Genomic DNA, 16,184 nt, shown 5'->3' with positions numbered 1-16,184 from the left:
ATGTAATTCTACCACACCTAAAGGCATCCTATACAATTGTGTGCCTTTAAATCTGGCAGCTTGGGGAAGAACTACATATGATCAAAGAAATATCTATATGATCTAAAGGTGATGTTGATGTTGATTCTGAACGGCTACTGATTTGTCATCACTCTGTAATCGGAGAAGGAACTCTTAATTGAAAAGCATACCCCAGGTTGACCTCTAGTTATGGTGGAATGCTATGGAATGAAGAACATGGTCATCTTCATTTCTTGAGAAAGAAGAGTGTAAAAATAGTGAGATCAGCACCTATAGCTATATGGTGCTTATAAAAAATTAAAAAAATCTTCAATTTTATTATGTAAAAACAATACAGGAAATTAATAGATCATTTTTTATACAGCTCTAACTCCGCAACACACAGTCGCCCTATTTCTACTGAACAATCCCTAAACCAAATATTTGGTAACAAAAAACATCCAAGTCTATCAAATGCAGGAGAGCCATTACAGCTGCAAGGTGCCAATGTAAACGTCTTACTTTAATAAACTGAGGCTTTGTGAGTGTGTGAATGACTAAAGGTGGACATGAAGGCTGTGGTAACACAACCGTGTTGCGCAGAAAAGCATCTCGTAGCAAACCAGATGTTAAACCTTGAGGTGTACATGCAGATGCTCCACTTGGAACAAACTTAACAAAACAATACTGTTTAGCGTGGTACAAACTAAGGGTTGCAGAGTCCCGGGAATTTTTTATAACTGGGAACTTTCCATGGGAATGAATAGGAATAAACTGGGAATATGAAATGTAGTTGGGGGGAATCTTTTGGTTAAAACAACCAGATTTAATGCACAATTATCAATCACACACACACAGCACACTTACTGCATGCACTTTGCATCCCTCCGCAAAATAACGCATCATTTCTTGAATCCTGCACACAGAAAATTTGCATTTTGACGAGTGCTCACGTAAATTACATAAATATGACATAAGTCTATACTTGAAACTTCCTTGTGCTGTGTATGAGCTGTTGTGCAACAAATGTATACTAACAATGTAATTTATTTAATTAAATCTGTATTAGTTTAAATTGCATGTCAGCTTGTGATCAAATAAAATGTTTATATTTGTATATGATAGTTTATATAAATTTCCCCAAATTTCTAAATAATTCCCTTAAAATTCCCATAAATTGCTATAAATTCCTGATAAGTTTTAGACTCGGAATATTTCCAAAATTCCCCAGATGAAGTTTTGGGAAATTTACCAGACATTTCCCATCTCTTTGCAACCTTAGTACAAATACAGTTTTTTTTTTTTTTTTCCTTCGCCCAATCAGATGCCATCTCTCCTGGAATCTGTGATGTTAAATAGAACTTTTGAACTTTAAAATGCTCGAAAAATCTCCAGTATTAATATCTGAATTTCACCATGTGACAGCAATTATATAAAATGTCGTTTTCTTTCGCTTCGCTTTGTGCTGTCGTGCCGAATTTGAACATATGGCCGCGGGTCCCATATGATTTTTTTCTTTTTTTTTTCTTTCATTCCTCCCTCTCTCCTCGGAATGATGAAGGATTTGCTCTCTCTTATTATGGTAATTAGAGGTGCAACCAGATGGCAGTCTCAGGTCAGAGCAGGGTGATGATCTAAGATAGCATCTCGTTTTCTTCTTCATCCAGAAACAGCTAGCCATTTTCGAATTCATCTTACGTTTAATGTACGCCCTGTTTTTTTTTTTTCCCCCTGGCAAGGCTGATGATTAGAACCGATGATATTTTAACGCTTGTTTGACTGAATTTTTGCTTCTCTCTCTTTCAGCTCGCTCTCCTGTTTTCAGCGCCATGTTCGAGCATGAAATGGAGGAAAGCAAAAAGGTATGTTTATAATTTAATTAAAAAAATTTATATATAATATAATTAAAATTGTTTATATATAAAATAATTAAAAAAAAACCTCTTTCCTGCTTGTTTCTCTTTTTGTGACTCTCAGTTGCCTTGTCTGGCTTTTATTCTCTTATTAAACTTCAGAGAAGGGAACAAAGCCCCCACAGTGTAGGACACAGGAAAAGACGCAGAGCTTCATTTAAACACTTCTAAGACGATCGAGTGTAATTGTAAGAAGTCATTTAGTCATCCTGCAGCGCGGGAGTGCCTCGCTAATCTGTCTTTAGTGGAAACGCGTGCCGTCCCCACGCCTCAACATGTTGGACGTCATGTAGCTGCGTTTGGTGAACCGACACAGTTCTTCGTAGCGTTGTTAATATACACCATGTTCTCTTAATGCAGTTCTTCATCCAGAAATTGCATCATGTACACATTCATACAACTGTCCAACATGTAGCTAGAAAGAGAAATGGAGTACAAAAAAAATAAAGTATAAAATATTGTTATATAGAAATTTTCAGATGAATTCAATTAGAATCGGGATTGCTGGGGTTCGCAAAATAGGGGTCAATTTTAAACGCACAATCTCCTCCAAATTAATTTAAAACATCTCTTTGTTAGAAAGGGATTGTGCGTTTTTCAAATGTTAATCACGTTCAATCATGTTAAACTTCAGTTTTATGTGCCCCCCCCCCGCCCACTGTCCAGATACTCTGCATTTTCCAGTCCATCTACTGTTGAGTCTTTAATTAAACACGTACTGTACAGTATGTACTATTATACATTGTTGCCAAATATTCCATTTGAACTTTGAAGATGTGAAACCATTCAAAAGCTCGGTTTTGTGTCTCAGACTTGTTTTACTAAATAATTTTTATTAAGGTCAAAGATCTCGAATTGAGGGAACATTTTAAAAGAAAAACCGAGCTCGTTATCACTACATAAAATCAATTCATCTTGAAAAACCAGACACACTCCTGGATGTGGCGCTTTTTTTTCCTCTCTCTTATTTAGTAACACCTGCTGTGTTTTGTCCCTTACACACACACACACACACACACACACACACACACACACACACACACACACATATATATATATATATATATATATATATATATATATATATATATATATATATATATATATATATATATATATATAAAAATATAAAAACACCTCCTGACTTTCCTGCAAGAAACACATGCTCTCACCCGTTACCCGTTAACCCTTACACCGATTATCATTCCTTTTCAGTCACACGTCTTAACCATGTGTTACCGACACGATGAAATGTTCAGATCTGGCAGTGTTGTTAAAAATAAATGTATATACTAAATGTAAAATAAAAACGTGGAGGGTGTTCAAGGAAAAAACGAAAAATAAATCACGTAAAGAGTTTACATAGGGTACGCAAATGCATGCTTCATATTGAAAGAGAAAAAAAAAGATCCCATTTACTTAAACTTTAGTTATAAAAGTCTGGACACGCAACTTAACTTTTAATGCATGAAGAACAGTAATTAGTTAATGGCTATGAATTTGACTCGATGAAGTGGATAGTTTCTTTTCAGGCATTATTTTTATCGTTAGCCACACACTAACGCCACATTCTTATCACACTTACCACACGCGGCTCTGCTTTAAATGCGACAAGGAAACAATACATAAATACTTCTCTCCCTCCACTCATCTACACACTTTGTATTTATACATACACTATACAGGGAGTGCAGAATTATTAGACAAATGAGTATTTTGACCACATCATCCTCGTTATGCATGTTGTCTTACTCCAAGCTGTATAGGCTGGAAAGCCTACTACCAATTAAGCATATTAGGTGATGTGCATCTCTGTAATGAGAAGGGGTGTGGTCTAATGACATCAACACCCTATATCAGGTGTGCATAATTATTAGGCAACTTCCTTTCCTTTGGCAAAATGGGTCAAAAGAAGGACTTGACAGGCTCAGAAAAGTCAAAAATAGTGAGATATATTGCAGAGGGATGCAGCAGTCTTAAAATAGCCAAGCTTCTGAAGCGTGATCATCGAACAATCAAGCGTTTCATTCAAAATAGTCGACAGGGTCGCAAGAAGCGTGTGGAAAAACCAAGGCGCAAAATAACTGCCCGTGAACTGAGAAAAGTCAAGCGTGCAGCTGCCAAGATGCCACTTGCCACCAGTTTGGCCATATTTCAGAGCTGCAACATCACTGAGTGCCCAAAAGCACAAGGTGTGCAATACTCAGAGACATGGCCAAGGTAAGAAAGGCAGAAAGTCGACCACCACTGAACAAGACACACAAGCTGAAACGTCAAGACTGGGCCAAGAAATATCTCAAGACTGATTTTTCTAAGGTTTTATGGACTGATGAAATGAGAGTGAGTCTTGATGGGCCAGATGGATGGGCCCGTGGCTGGATTGGTAAAGGGCAGAGAGCTCCAGTCCGACTCAGGCGCCAGCAAGGTGGAGGTGGAGTACTGGTTTGGGCTGGTATCATCAAAGATGAGCTTGTGGGGCCTTTTCGGGTTGAGGATGGAGTCAAGCTGAACTCCCAGTCCTACTGCCAGTTTCTGGAAGACACCTTCTTCAAGCAGTGGTACAGGAAGAAGTCTGCATCCTTCAAGAAAAACATGATTTTCATGCAGGACAATGCTCCATCACACCGTCCAAGTACTCCACAGCGTGGCTGGCAAGAAAGGGTATAAAAGAAGAAAATCTAATGATATGGCCTCCTTGTTCACCTGATCTGAACCCCATTGAGAACCTGTGGTCCATCATCAAATGTGCGATTTACAAGGAGGAAAACAGTACACCTCTCTGAACAGTGTCTGGGAGGCTGTGGTTGCTGCTGCACGCAATGTTGATGGTGAACAGATCAAAACACTGACAGAATCCATGGATGGCAGGCTTTTGAGTGTCCTTGCAAAGAAAGGTGGCTATATTGGTCACTGATTTGTTTTGTTTGGTTTTGAATGTCAGAAATGTATATTTGTGAATGTTGAGATGTTATATTGGTTTCACTGGTAAAAATAAATAATTGAAATGGGTATGAATTTGTTTTTTGTTAAGTTGCCTAATAATTATGCACAGTAATAGTCACCTGCACACACAGATATCCCCCTAAAATAGCTAAAACTAAAAACTACTTCCAAAAATATTCAGCTTTGATATTAATGAGTTTTTTGTGTTCATTGAGAACATGGTTGTTGTTCAAATTAAATCCTCAAATAAAATTAATCCTCAAAAATACAACTTGCCTAATAATTCTGCACTCCCTGTATGGACAAAAGTTTGTGGACATCTGATCACCTGCAGATTTATGTGATTTCAAACCTAACATTCCAAACAGTGGTGTACAGTAACCATGTAAACGGGTTTGTTACTGTACTTAAGTATTTTTTTGGCTTATCTGTATTTTACTGACGTATTTTCGTTTGGGAAATAAAGTCAAATATCGTATTTTTTACTCAACTACTTTTTGCTAAATCAGTCGTTCCTTTTTATTTACGAGTTGATAAAAACTGGTCCATCACACAGCAAACCACCAATCAGGGTAGAGCGTGTGCTTTGTTTTGAGATTTGTTTTGTTTCCTGCTCGGTGGTATCTACAGTTCAGCATCGTTTTCAGGGTAATACATGATAGAAGAGACTCCTGACTCTAACTTGCAACAATACCCGTGGCTTTAATTGTGAGATTTCTTTTTGTTAAGTAGTCAAAAAGAAGGTTTTGGGCTCATGATAATTTGACTAGACATCAGTGTTTGACTCATTAATGTCATTCTATTAATAGAAGGGTGTCTGAGTGTAACAGTGCCTTTCACATAAACTGAGTTGATTAAGCAAAGAGTCTTGTGACGAAAATGATGCACTTTATTGCCAAAAGTATTCACCCATCCAAATCATTCCAATTCAGGTGTTTCAATCACTTTCAAACATGCCACCTAGTTCCAGTGGAAGAACTCTTAATGCTCCAGCAAACCAAGACATTTTGGACAGTTTAATGCTCCCAACTTTGTGGGAAGACTTTGGGGACGGCCCAAGCAAGATCCATAAAGACATGGATGAGTGAGATTTGGTGTGGAAGAACTTCACTGTCCTGCACAGAGTCCTGACCTCAACCCGATCGACCACCTTCTCATCCAACATCAGCGTCTGTCCTCACAAACAATGCAGTACATTAAAGATACATATGAAGCAGCTGCCGATGCAATGAAAACAATATGACGCTGTACAATTCAATATGGCACAGATATTTCTTTGGTTCAAACAGACAGCAAATCATCAATTTACTTTGCCTTCAGACTCTTTCACACACAGTCTTTTTGTAGAGCAAATAAAATAAAAATAAAAAAGCTTAAATAAACCAGATGTTCTTTTCCTGTTCTGTCTCCAGGAAGATGCAGCTCTACCTCTGCCATGTTAATCTGTATTCTATGTGACTCTCAGGACACGCCTCAGTCTCCATAGTGTTGATGGGTCATTCTCATGTAGCAGCGGTTTAGCGAGGAGAAATCGGTCTACATCTAAAATATTGGGCACTGTCTAAATAAAATAGGCATCTACTAATTATTATATATAAACACATCCTATTTTTACTGACACAAATATGTTAAAAACAATGCACCGTGATACAAATGCCAACTTATTTACGATGCAAATGGCTGAATCTTACCATCCCTGATGCACAGCAAATCTTCATGGAGCTGCTTTAGTGCACAGCGGTATCGTCGTACAAGTGAACAGAAAATTTAATTCTAGCGCATCCAAAGACATCGTGTTCAATCGTGTGCAGTTCGGGAATGACCCACATAGGGCTGGAAAAGTCCATATAGTGTATATATTTACATTCATCCAGGCAAATGAAACGTTTTCATGCAGAACCTGCAGACATTTTGTTTTATTCGTTTGTAATAGGGCTGCTGCGATCAATTATTTGAGTAATCGAGTATTCAAACAGTTATTCCATCGATTAATCGAGTCATCGGATAAGAAGTGCTTTTTCTGTATTAAAGAGCGATACTAAATAAGAGCGAGAAAATCAGACGGGTCTCTTAAAACGACCAAGTCATTTGTTTTTCTTTCGAGAAAAATGTACGTTCTTATTGCTAAAATCGCACACTAGAATTTTTGCGGAAAAATTAATAGCCATATTACATCAAAATACAAATACAGTTTCGTTCAAAAAGTCCCTCTGCAGTGGCCACGTAATTATTCTCACACGTATTTATTTATTAAATCGCACACAGTATAGCGATGTGGTTTTCTTGTCTCCGGAAAAGCTTCTTGAAATTTTCCACGTACTAAATCCTTGTGTTTATCGCCGAAAATGCTCCACTCCTCTGCTCTACGCGGCACTATATACAAATAAACACACCAAAATTAATTTCCAATTACTTTAAAAATGGTACGGTGTTTTCTTTGTTTTAAGGTGAAATGATCCCAAACTTTCTGCCATTTTTCCTCGGCCCGAATCTTCTCATCATCCCTTTGCTGTTTTCTCTCCGATCCTCAAATTTTTTCATCCATGCTTCTGTTACCTGTCCTGAGCGCTCCAGAGATCAGCGGGTGGTGCGCCACTGATAATTGCCCGTGGGAAACACAGTGTTTTGTTAAATGGACCAAACGGAATTAATTTGCTTTGATGAATTTTTGTAATAGAATATTCCGAGGAACCGTTACTGCCATAGTTTGTAGGCATGTTTGCATCCGGGGTCTGATCTACCGAGACACGTATCGTAACAGTCAGAAGCATGTAGCGTTAGTATGACTTCATTGCGCCGTATCCCCCAAATCTATCCAAAATAACCCACGATTACAATTTGTAATCATTTTGAATGATTTCAGCATTGGTTACAAATGCAGTAGTGTGTCTGACACATGATGCTTTCAGGAATCAGCAACTAACATTCAAAAGGTGGGTTACAATTAACCTGTTCTGTCCTATACATGCTGTATAGCCAATAATCCTGTGCTACGGAGCAGCGGTGGGAAACGCCAGGAGGATGAGGCACATGATAGGAGAAATCCGTGCAGCTTTGCTGTTGTAGAGTCACTAAAGCGCAGGAGTATGTTAGGTGAGCTGAGCTGTAAATGTTAATACCTTTCAGGATCTTGGCAGTCAAAATAATATGTTGTGAGCCTCATTGTAATGTCTGTGCCATTTTTCATAACCCCCTCATCCCTGACGCAGCAGCATCCACTATTATCCCCTCACTGACACGCTTCCTGATTTCTCTATTTTCTCCCTACACTTTCCCTCCGCTCACAAACCGCTGGGTCACTGTGCCACCCAAACCCCCAACACACACACACACTCTCCTCTCATCTTTTTCTGCTTTCCTCTTTCCTAGAATTTCATCACCTTGTTTTTTTATTACATTTTCAGATGTGCTGGCATTTGGGATGGTCTAGATTTGGTGCTGGAGAAAAAGAATTTATTTTTTATTTTGTGTTTATTTATTTATTTTTTGAAGGCATTTCCTCTTGTTTGTTAAAGGGATGTTCAGCCTTAACAGGTTCCAGCATCCCACACACATTCTCTCTTTCTCTATCTACCTTTCTGTCTGTCTGCTTATCACTCTTTCTACTTCTCTCTCTCTCTCTCTCTCTCTCTCTCTCTCTCTCTCTCTCTCTCTCTCTCTCTCTCTCTCTATCTATCTATCTATTTCTCTCTCTCTCTCTCTAACTATCTATCTGAGGGATAAAAAGGGAAGAAATACTTCCCTTAACTTGGTCTATCCCTTGTACTCACTCTGACACTCACTTAAAATGTTTCTCTTTTCCTGTTGCATACTTTTTATTCAGTCTTTCATTCTCTTTTTCCTTCTATGTCTGTCTGCATATATTTCTCTCCTCTCACTCCTTTCCTCTCCTGTCATTTTTAAATTACCTCTACCCCATCTCTCTCTTTCTCTCTCGCTCTCGCCTCTCTTCTGTCTCCCCCCCCATGTCTCTCTTCCTCTTGGTCCCTCTACCAAACCTTTATTTTTTTCTCTGCTCTGCTTTCCCCTTCTTCCCCTTCTTTCTGTCTCCTCTCTACTTCTTGCTCATAGTGTTTCACTTTTTTACTCTTTCTCTTTTCTGTTTGTTTCTACAACATGTTTCCTTCTACTCCAGTCTCTTTCTTGCTCCATCCCTCATCCAACTGGCTATAAACACTCTCACTGCTCCTTGTCATGTCATACCCTCGTTCACCTCTCTATCGCTTTCTTTCTCTCTGTTGTTCTCAAAGGCCATCAACTCAAGAATAATTGTGGCAACCGAGGTGTGTGTGCGTGTGTCTTTTTTCACCGCATGGTTCTCATTGTTAGTTAGATGTTGATGAATGACTGTGTGACTGAGGCCTTGCTTTGACCTTTTCATTTGAAAAAGTGTGAACTTAATTTACGTTTGTGGGTTTTATAGACTTGTTTTTCACTCTTCCTTTTTGCTTAGTCACAGCAGAAGGGTGTGTGTGCGCACGCACGCTTAGGCTGGAGCTCTATTGTGTTGACCTCAGTCATGTTGCGCGGGTCGGCGTGCTTCGGATAAAGCAGGATTGTAATTGGTTCCCAGGCGGAGCAGGAAAAAGGTGCTGGGTGGCTGTTAGCACAGCGGAGAGCGATAAAATGCTGCTACAGTGGAGTGGCCTGAGGCGAGAGAGAGAAAGAGAAAGAGAGCAGGATTAATTCTATGAAATCAACCAGGTAGAAGAAAAAGAGTAGAAAGAAAATAGTGGTTTGTTTCCTGTTTTTATTACTTGAGTCAGAGAGAACATGTCCTTGTGTCGGATTGGTATGTGTTTCCTATGTGACCAGTCACTGATGTTGATTTGATTGTTTTCACCGCCTGAAATAAAGGGATGATGGGTGTGTTGGTTTCCGATTGATTGTATCAGGCTGGCTAATGCCTTGATTGCTGTGTGTGTGAATTGATAATGCTGTCAATGTGGTAACTGTTGTGTAGGATGAGACATCTTTAAAGTTCCTTTAAGCACGATTTCTGCTGTATTTGGTTGGTCACTTGGACCTGAGGACCGTTCTGTTATGTAGTATGATGTTTTATATACATCGATCAGCCATAACATTATGCTTAATATTGTGTTGTTGCTTCACCTGTCATAATATTGTTTTTCAGTTAGACTTGTAACAGTCAAAACATAGTGGTAGTTAAAAAAAAGAAAAAGAAAAGAAACAATTAATCTAGGAGCCAAAAGATCTTTGAATCAGGATCTCATGAATAAATTCTCAAATCTGATTGGTTGGGTGACTGGGGTATATTTCTGCGTGTAATTGTAACATGAGAAACAGGTTTATGTACACTCGTTGTTATAGTAACACACACAGAATAATACGATTTAATAATTAAACGAACATTAATTGACTGAGACAATGAGTTTACCAACCATTCTGCTGCGTTTTCTTTCTTATTTTTTAACAATGTTTTAACTGGTTTTGTAGCAATTCAGTAATTAGTAGCTAAATCTCTGGGTTACTGATTGGACGGTCAAGAGTTTAAGCTGCCATGCTTGGGCCTTTGAGCAAGGCCCTTAAGCCTCTGTGCTCCAGTGTGTCATGTCAGACCCTGTGCTTGCTCTTCTTTCTCATTTCTATCCAAGACTTTGTTGCCCTTTTTTCTGTCGTTATATTTCTTGACCAGTGGAAAAACTGTTCGATAGACAGAAGGCAGCTGTGGTGCTGATGAACAATATGAACGTTTTGACGCTCTTGTGTTTCGCAGAACCGAGTGGAGATCAACGACGTGGAGCCCGAAGTGTTTAAGGAGATGATGTGTTTCATCTACACCGGCAAAGCACCCAACCTGGACAAGATGGCCGACGACCTGCTTGCTGCTGCTGACAAGGTATCTGTCTCTCTTTATCTCTTTCTGTCTGTCTAATACACAACAGAGGCACACAATGCTCCTGTTTCGTTAAAACCGAGAATCCCATTCCGAGCAGGACTAATAAAGCCTGTCTTTTGAAAGGTTTCCATCGCATAAGCACCTCACACCCGCATTGTTCATAGCTTTATTACATCAGTCCTTCATTTGTATTTTTTTTGTTATACATTTTGTCAGCTTTTTTTTGGCCTTGTGCAGCTTTATAACATATCAGCCTATTCAATGCACCACTCATAATGCTGCTTGTCTTGCTAAAGTGTGTGTGTGTGTGTGTGTGTGTGTGTGTGTGTGTGTGTGTGTGTGTGTTTTGAGGACCCCGTGGCTATTCTTTACAGTTTTAGTGTGTACTGATGGTGGATTCTCTTGTCAGGAAACATCCTGAAGCTCCTCACACGTTCTGTTTTGGCACTAGTTTTTCATTTCTGTGTATCTGTGTGTTTTGGATGACAGTTAAAGGACAGACCGAGTCTTTGGGGAGATTGCATGCTTTTATTTGGAACTCTCTGAACGTCTCGTGTATGCGTGTTCACGTGTGCTTGCACGTGTTTGTTTGTTTTTTAAAGAAGTGGCATTGTTGCAGCAAAAAAAAAAGTTTTCAAGGAACAGGTTAAGGGATTAGATATTACTGATGGTTTCTATGCACAGTTGGATCATTTATATCTCCATAAGCCTAGAGGTCGACCGATTCATTGGTTTTGCAGATTAATTGGCACCTATAGTTGATTCCTGGAACCATGTGCAAATATCAATTTAGTTTTTCCGGGTTGCTTTATCCAATACGAGAGCAGCCTCACTTGAAGCCACGTGCTGTTTATTTGAAGGGTTTTGTTTTTTTTTTTTTTTTTTTTTTTTTTTTTTTTTAATATATATATTTTTATTTTGGATGTAACTGTTTTTATTAATTTGGAGCTTTTATTTATTTAGTTTTTTCAGTTTAAATGCATGTCTTTAATTTAACTCAATATTTATTGATATAATTAATCTATTCATATGTATTTCATTTAACATTTTCATAATTTAGTACTTTATTTTTTATTTGTAACTTTTTGGTTATAAAGTAAATATACTATTTTACATATAGTGTTATTTATTTTTTATCGAGGAATCCAAAGAAACAATTGCTTGGGTGATTATTTGTGTTTTGGAAAGTACGATCCAACCTCAGCTATCGATTTCTGTAAAACCGGTCGACCTCTAATTTATATCACTTGATGTAGGTTCATCTGAATCGATCTTTTGATCAGATTATAAAAAATTGCTTCTTATTAACGGGTCCTGTAAAAGTTTCTCTTCTCTGTTTGATGCTGAAAAAATGTTTTTGTTGTAGGTCTCCACAAACTGTTGTTGTGAACATGTATAGTGAACGGGAAGCTATTAGCCACATTGCTGTTGGATTTGGGGTTTGGATTTCTACATGACACATTTTTGTGTGTGTGTGTGTGTGTGTGTGTGTGTGTGTGTGTGTGTGTGTGTGTGTGTGTGTGTGTGTGCATGCAGTATGCTCTGGAGCGCTTGAAGGTGATGTGTGAGGACGCCCTGTGTACGAGTCTATCTGTGGAGAACGCTGCTGAGATCCTGATTCTGGCTGACCTGCACAGCGCCGATCAGCTCAAAACCCAAGCCGTCGACTTCATCAACTAGTGAGTGACTGATTTTTTCTTTTCTTTCTTTCTTTCTTTCTTTTTCCGCCACCATCACGTCCAAGCCGACCTCTGTCCTTTTCCATCACATCCATTTTCCAGCATGCTTCACCGACCTCCCACCTCACAAGAGCTATAAAGTGTAGATAAACGTTAACCTTTAAGGTAATTTTGTACGATGCACATGCTGGTTGTGGTACAGTGGTTGGTTCAGACACGCCAGTTCCATCTGACTGAGGTCTTATTTAGATTTCCCACTCATGTGATTAACCTTTCCATTCACCACCATGTAGCTGTAATGCAGCACTTTTCTTTTTTTGTTTTTCTTTCATTTTTACAATCTAGCTGATGCAAGTATGTGTTGCTTCTCAATGCTCCACTTTCCTCAGCATGCTTTCCCTCGCTCTCTCACTGTCTCCTTTTCTCTGTTGGTCCTTTTCTGTCTTCCAACGTGTCTGTCTTATTTCTTTTTCTGTCTCTTAATGTCTCTCTGTGTCTCCGCCTCTCTCTCTTGCTGCATCTTTCATTGGTTCTTTGCCTTTCTTTCTCTTTTCCCCCATCTTAAGATTCAAGATCTCAGAATCACTTCTTCCCTGACCCATTACTCTCTCTCTCTCTCTCTCTCTCTCTCTCTCTCTCTCTCTCTCTCTCTCTCTCACACACTTCCTTGAGAACTTTCTCTATTTCTCTATTACTCACTCTCACCTTTTCACTGTCTTCTTTCCTGTCTGTCTCCTCTTTTTCCTCTCTCTGTTGTGGGTCCTTTTCTGTCTTTGTTAGTCTCTCCATCTTTTTTCCTTTCTCCATTTCTTCCTCTCTCTCTCTCTCTCTCTCTCTCTCTCTCTCTCTCACTCAGTCTTTTTCTGTCTGTCTGTATATCTCTATCTTTCTCTCTTTTTCTCATGCACATTCATTAAGCAACCACAATATCAACACCACAAGCTGCAAAGATCACTCAGTATCCACGTGCACTTTTGGTCCCACACAACGTTCCTGCTCCTGTGTAACCACCCAAAAATATTTAAAGACGTTTTTTCTTTTAAGAAACGTTATGACCGTCTTCACAAAAGCATCTTTGCTGGTGTGTGACTTAAAAACAAGTGTTCGATGAGATTCGGTCTGTTTCTGTCCACCAGGCACCAATCAGAGTTACTAATGAAAATAAAGACGAGACTGGACTAATGTACATCTTCAGCTCAATAAATAATGTATATCCGACGTAGGATGTTTTTAATCCAGCTCTTATGATTGATTTTGTTTAGTGGGTTTTAAAGACCCATTGAGCGCAGCATTGCTTCACTACACGATGGCAGATATGTGCTTGATGGAGCCGCACAGGCAAAATAACATTACAGTTGATGTGACCATAATCACAGGAATTGTGCGCATTCCTTCCATTGTCTTATGAGATGCCAAAAGCATGCCTGCTCTTTAACCACATTACATTATGTGCAGCTGTTTTGTGGCCTTTTTATTGTTAATTTTTTTTTTGGAACCAGTATAAATAAATAGAAACACTTATTTTTATAACACGTGTCTGATTTGCACTGATGTGTGAAATCTGGTCGCCAGGAATGCAACCTTTCCAGCATCCACCAAAATCCCTCAGCCGGTGGTGTTTTGGTTTCCCAGGCTGTAAAAACGATTGTATGTTCACAATCACCGTTTTTCTTTTATTTGTTTAGGAGCGTCTTGCGCTCTCCTGGGGGCCGTGCGGCTCCATGCAGAGTAATAGTTTCGCTATTGATCTGTTGAGGAACTGCTGGAGGGCTTTGACTGGAGCATGCTGGATTGAGCTGGAGCACTTACAGCCTTCATCTTGGCACACAACAATTCTTGACAAAAAAATAAAACAGTAACAGCTGCAAAACAGGCTGCACGTGTTAGAAACAGTTCATGTTTATGTCTAGCTGTGTGCTTTTCACCGCTCAAGCCTACATTCCCGGCGTGACGTATCAGGACAGTAGTCCTTTGATCGACCTTTAGCATGTTTTTGGGGGTAAATGCGTTCGCAGGACCGAACTTCCTGCCAAATCCTGGTCTTGTACTGCAATTAAGGGCGAGAGTTTGGCGGGGTGAGGTAGGGGACACGCCGTACACACCAGCGAAACCCACTCAGGCGCATGGTAAATGTCGTTAAAGGCCATTGTTGTGCGTGATAGTGCAGTTTGGCCCCCTCGGGGTGGAAGCAGATCGAGGACAACATGCGAACAAGTGTACATTGTGTCTAAAAATGATTTCTCTCTCGCTCTCTCTCTCTCTCTCTCTCTCTCTCTCAGCCATGCATCAGATGTGATGGAGACATCCGGCTGGAAGTCCATGGTGGCGTCTCACCCTCACCTGGTCGCCGAGGCATATCGTTCCCTGGCGTCGGCTCAGTGCCCTTTCCTGGGCCCACCCCGAAAGCGCCTCAAACAATCATAGTGCCCTGAGCTTTTAATCCACCCGGCCCCCCCGCTTCGACAGAACTGCCCACAACGAGGCGCCATTCTTAAATTTACCCCTTCTAAATATACTCCCTGTAGGGACTCTAGCCAATCCTTGATCCCAAGGTACTGTGTTCTGTAGCGTCCCTCCCTGCCCTCCTCAAACGTCCTCAGCCCAAAATCCAAGGAACGTCAGGGAACCTCCAGCAGAACGGTCATCGCTAGTGGGAACGCTGTACCCCCAAACCCCCCCACGAGGGTTTTTCCCACCTGTGCTCCCTCCTTGACACCCCTCCCCAAGCGCCCAACCTAACCAGGATAAGCAAGCTTTCAGTGGGAGTCGCCGGTGTCTACAGATCAGATAAACGGATTGGCAAGACGGATAGTGACTACAGGACACAAGGACTCTCTATCGGTGGACTGTGAACGTTCCCCACCGCCCCGTTGCGATGGATTCTCCTTTACTGTGTGTGTCATTTGTTCCCGTGGATTTTAGGACGAGAAAAAAACAACCCAGCTTTCATTGGGGGAACTGCAGAGCTTTTAACTAGGTAGCTTGTCTCCTTATGATATCAGCATTCCGTTCCAGCGTTCAAGTAGGTCATGTGTCTGTTTTTCGACGACGTTTTCTCCTCAACCTCTGTCGCAAAATCCCGAAGAAAGTGACTTTACTTGATGCCGTTATCTGAAGCCGACTCCCGATTGGCCGGTCAGAGAGCGAGAGGCGCAGATGGACTTCCTGTGTATCTCCTGTGTTTCGGAGAGTGCTAGATTGCACATAAGAGGGTTGAAAGCAGGGGAGTATGTAAATACAAGGTTATATTTCTTTTGATGTTTCTTTGAGAGTTTTCTCCTCCTTGTAGCACTTCTGTATTTAAACCCAGGCTTTCTGTATGAAAACAAAAACAACCAAAAAAAAAGGATAATAAAATTGGCTGTGCTCACTTTGTTCTTTGACTGTTACCATGTTTACCCACATTTCTACCTTTATCCGTTTTCAGATTTAAAGATTTTCAGGTGTTTTGTGACGAAAACTTTTATGGAAGTACGTCTAACTGACAGTTAGCCGAAGCCTCTTTTCGTACGGGTCTCTGGGTGAACATAAAGCAGTTATTTCTTCTTATTTCTCCAATTTTGATTGGAGATTCAAAAAAGGAGGGAAAAAACCGTCAGTGAATCACAGCGCAAAAATAAAAGCCACCTCTTCAAAGTGGGGAACAGAAATGACCTCTCTTTTCTTCTGTAGCGAAATAATGATGCACTTGTTCAGATCCAGGGAAACATCACTTCTTGTTAAAGTCTGTATTTGACAAGTAAGAATACACACACACACACACACACACATATACACACACACACACAC

The 16,184-nt window shown here is 40.0% G+C and overlaps 1 protein-coding gene across 6 annotated transcripts in view; it reads left to right on the top strand.

The window, feature by feature from the left end:
• Window positions 1-15,765, top strand: part of LOC124396374 (speckle type BTB/POZ protein) — a 102,537-nt gene extending 86,772 nt beyond the window's left edge. For all 6 annotated transcript variants that reach the window (XM_046865488.1, XM_046865485.1, XM_046865490.1 and 3 more), the window contains 4 exons: window positions 1,807-1,862; window positions 10,594-10,716; window positions 12,253-12,395; window positions 14,675-15,765. In XM_046865488.1, the coding sequence (XP_046721444.1) occupies window positions 1,807-1,862; window positions 10,594-10,716; window positions 12,253-12,395; window positions 14,675-14,819 (467 nt within the window). In that variant the 3' untranslated portion in view covers window positions 14,820-15,765. The remainder of the gene's footprint in view (window positions 1-1,806; window positions 1,863-10,593; window positions 10,717-12,252; window positions 12,396-14,674) is intronic.
• The last annotated feature ends 419 nt before the right edge of the window (window positions 15,766-16,184 follow it).

This window comes from Silurus meridionalis, chromosome 14 (genome assembly GCF_014805685.1).
Source record: "Silurus meridionalis isolate SWU-2019-XX chromosome 14, ASM1480568v1, whole genome shotgun sequence".
Lineage (NCBI taxonomy): Eukaryota > Metazoa > Chordata > Actinopteri > Siluriformes > Siluridae > Silurus > Silurus meridionalis.
The sequence above is the reverse complement of the archived record's forward strand: the minus strand, read 5'-3'. Positions and strand labels throughout refer to the sequence as shown.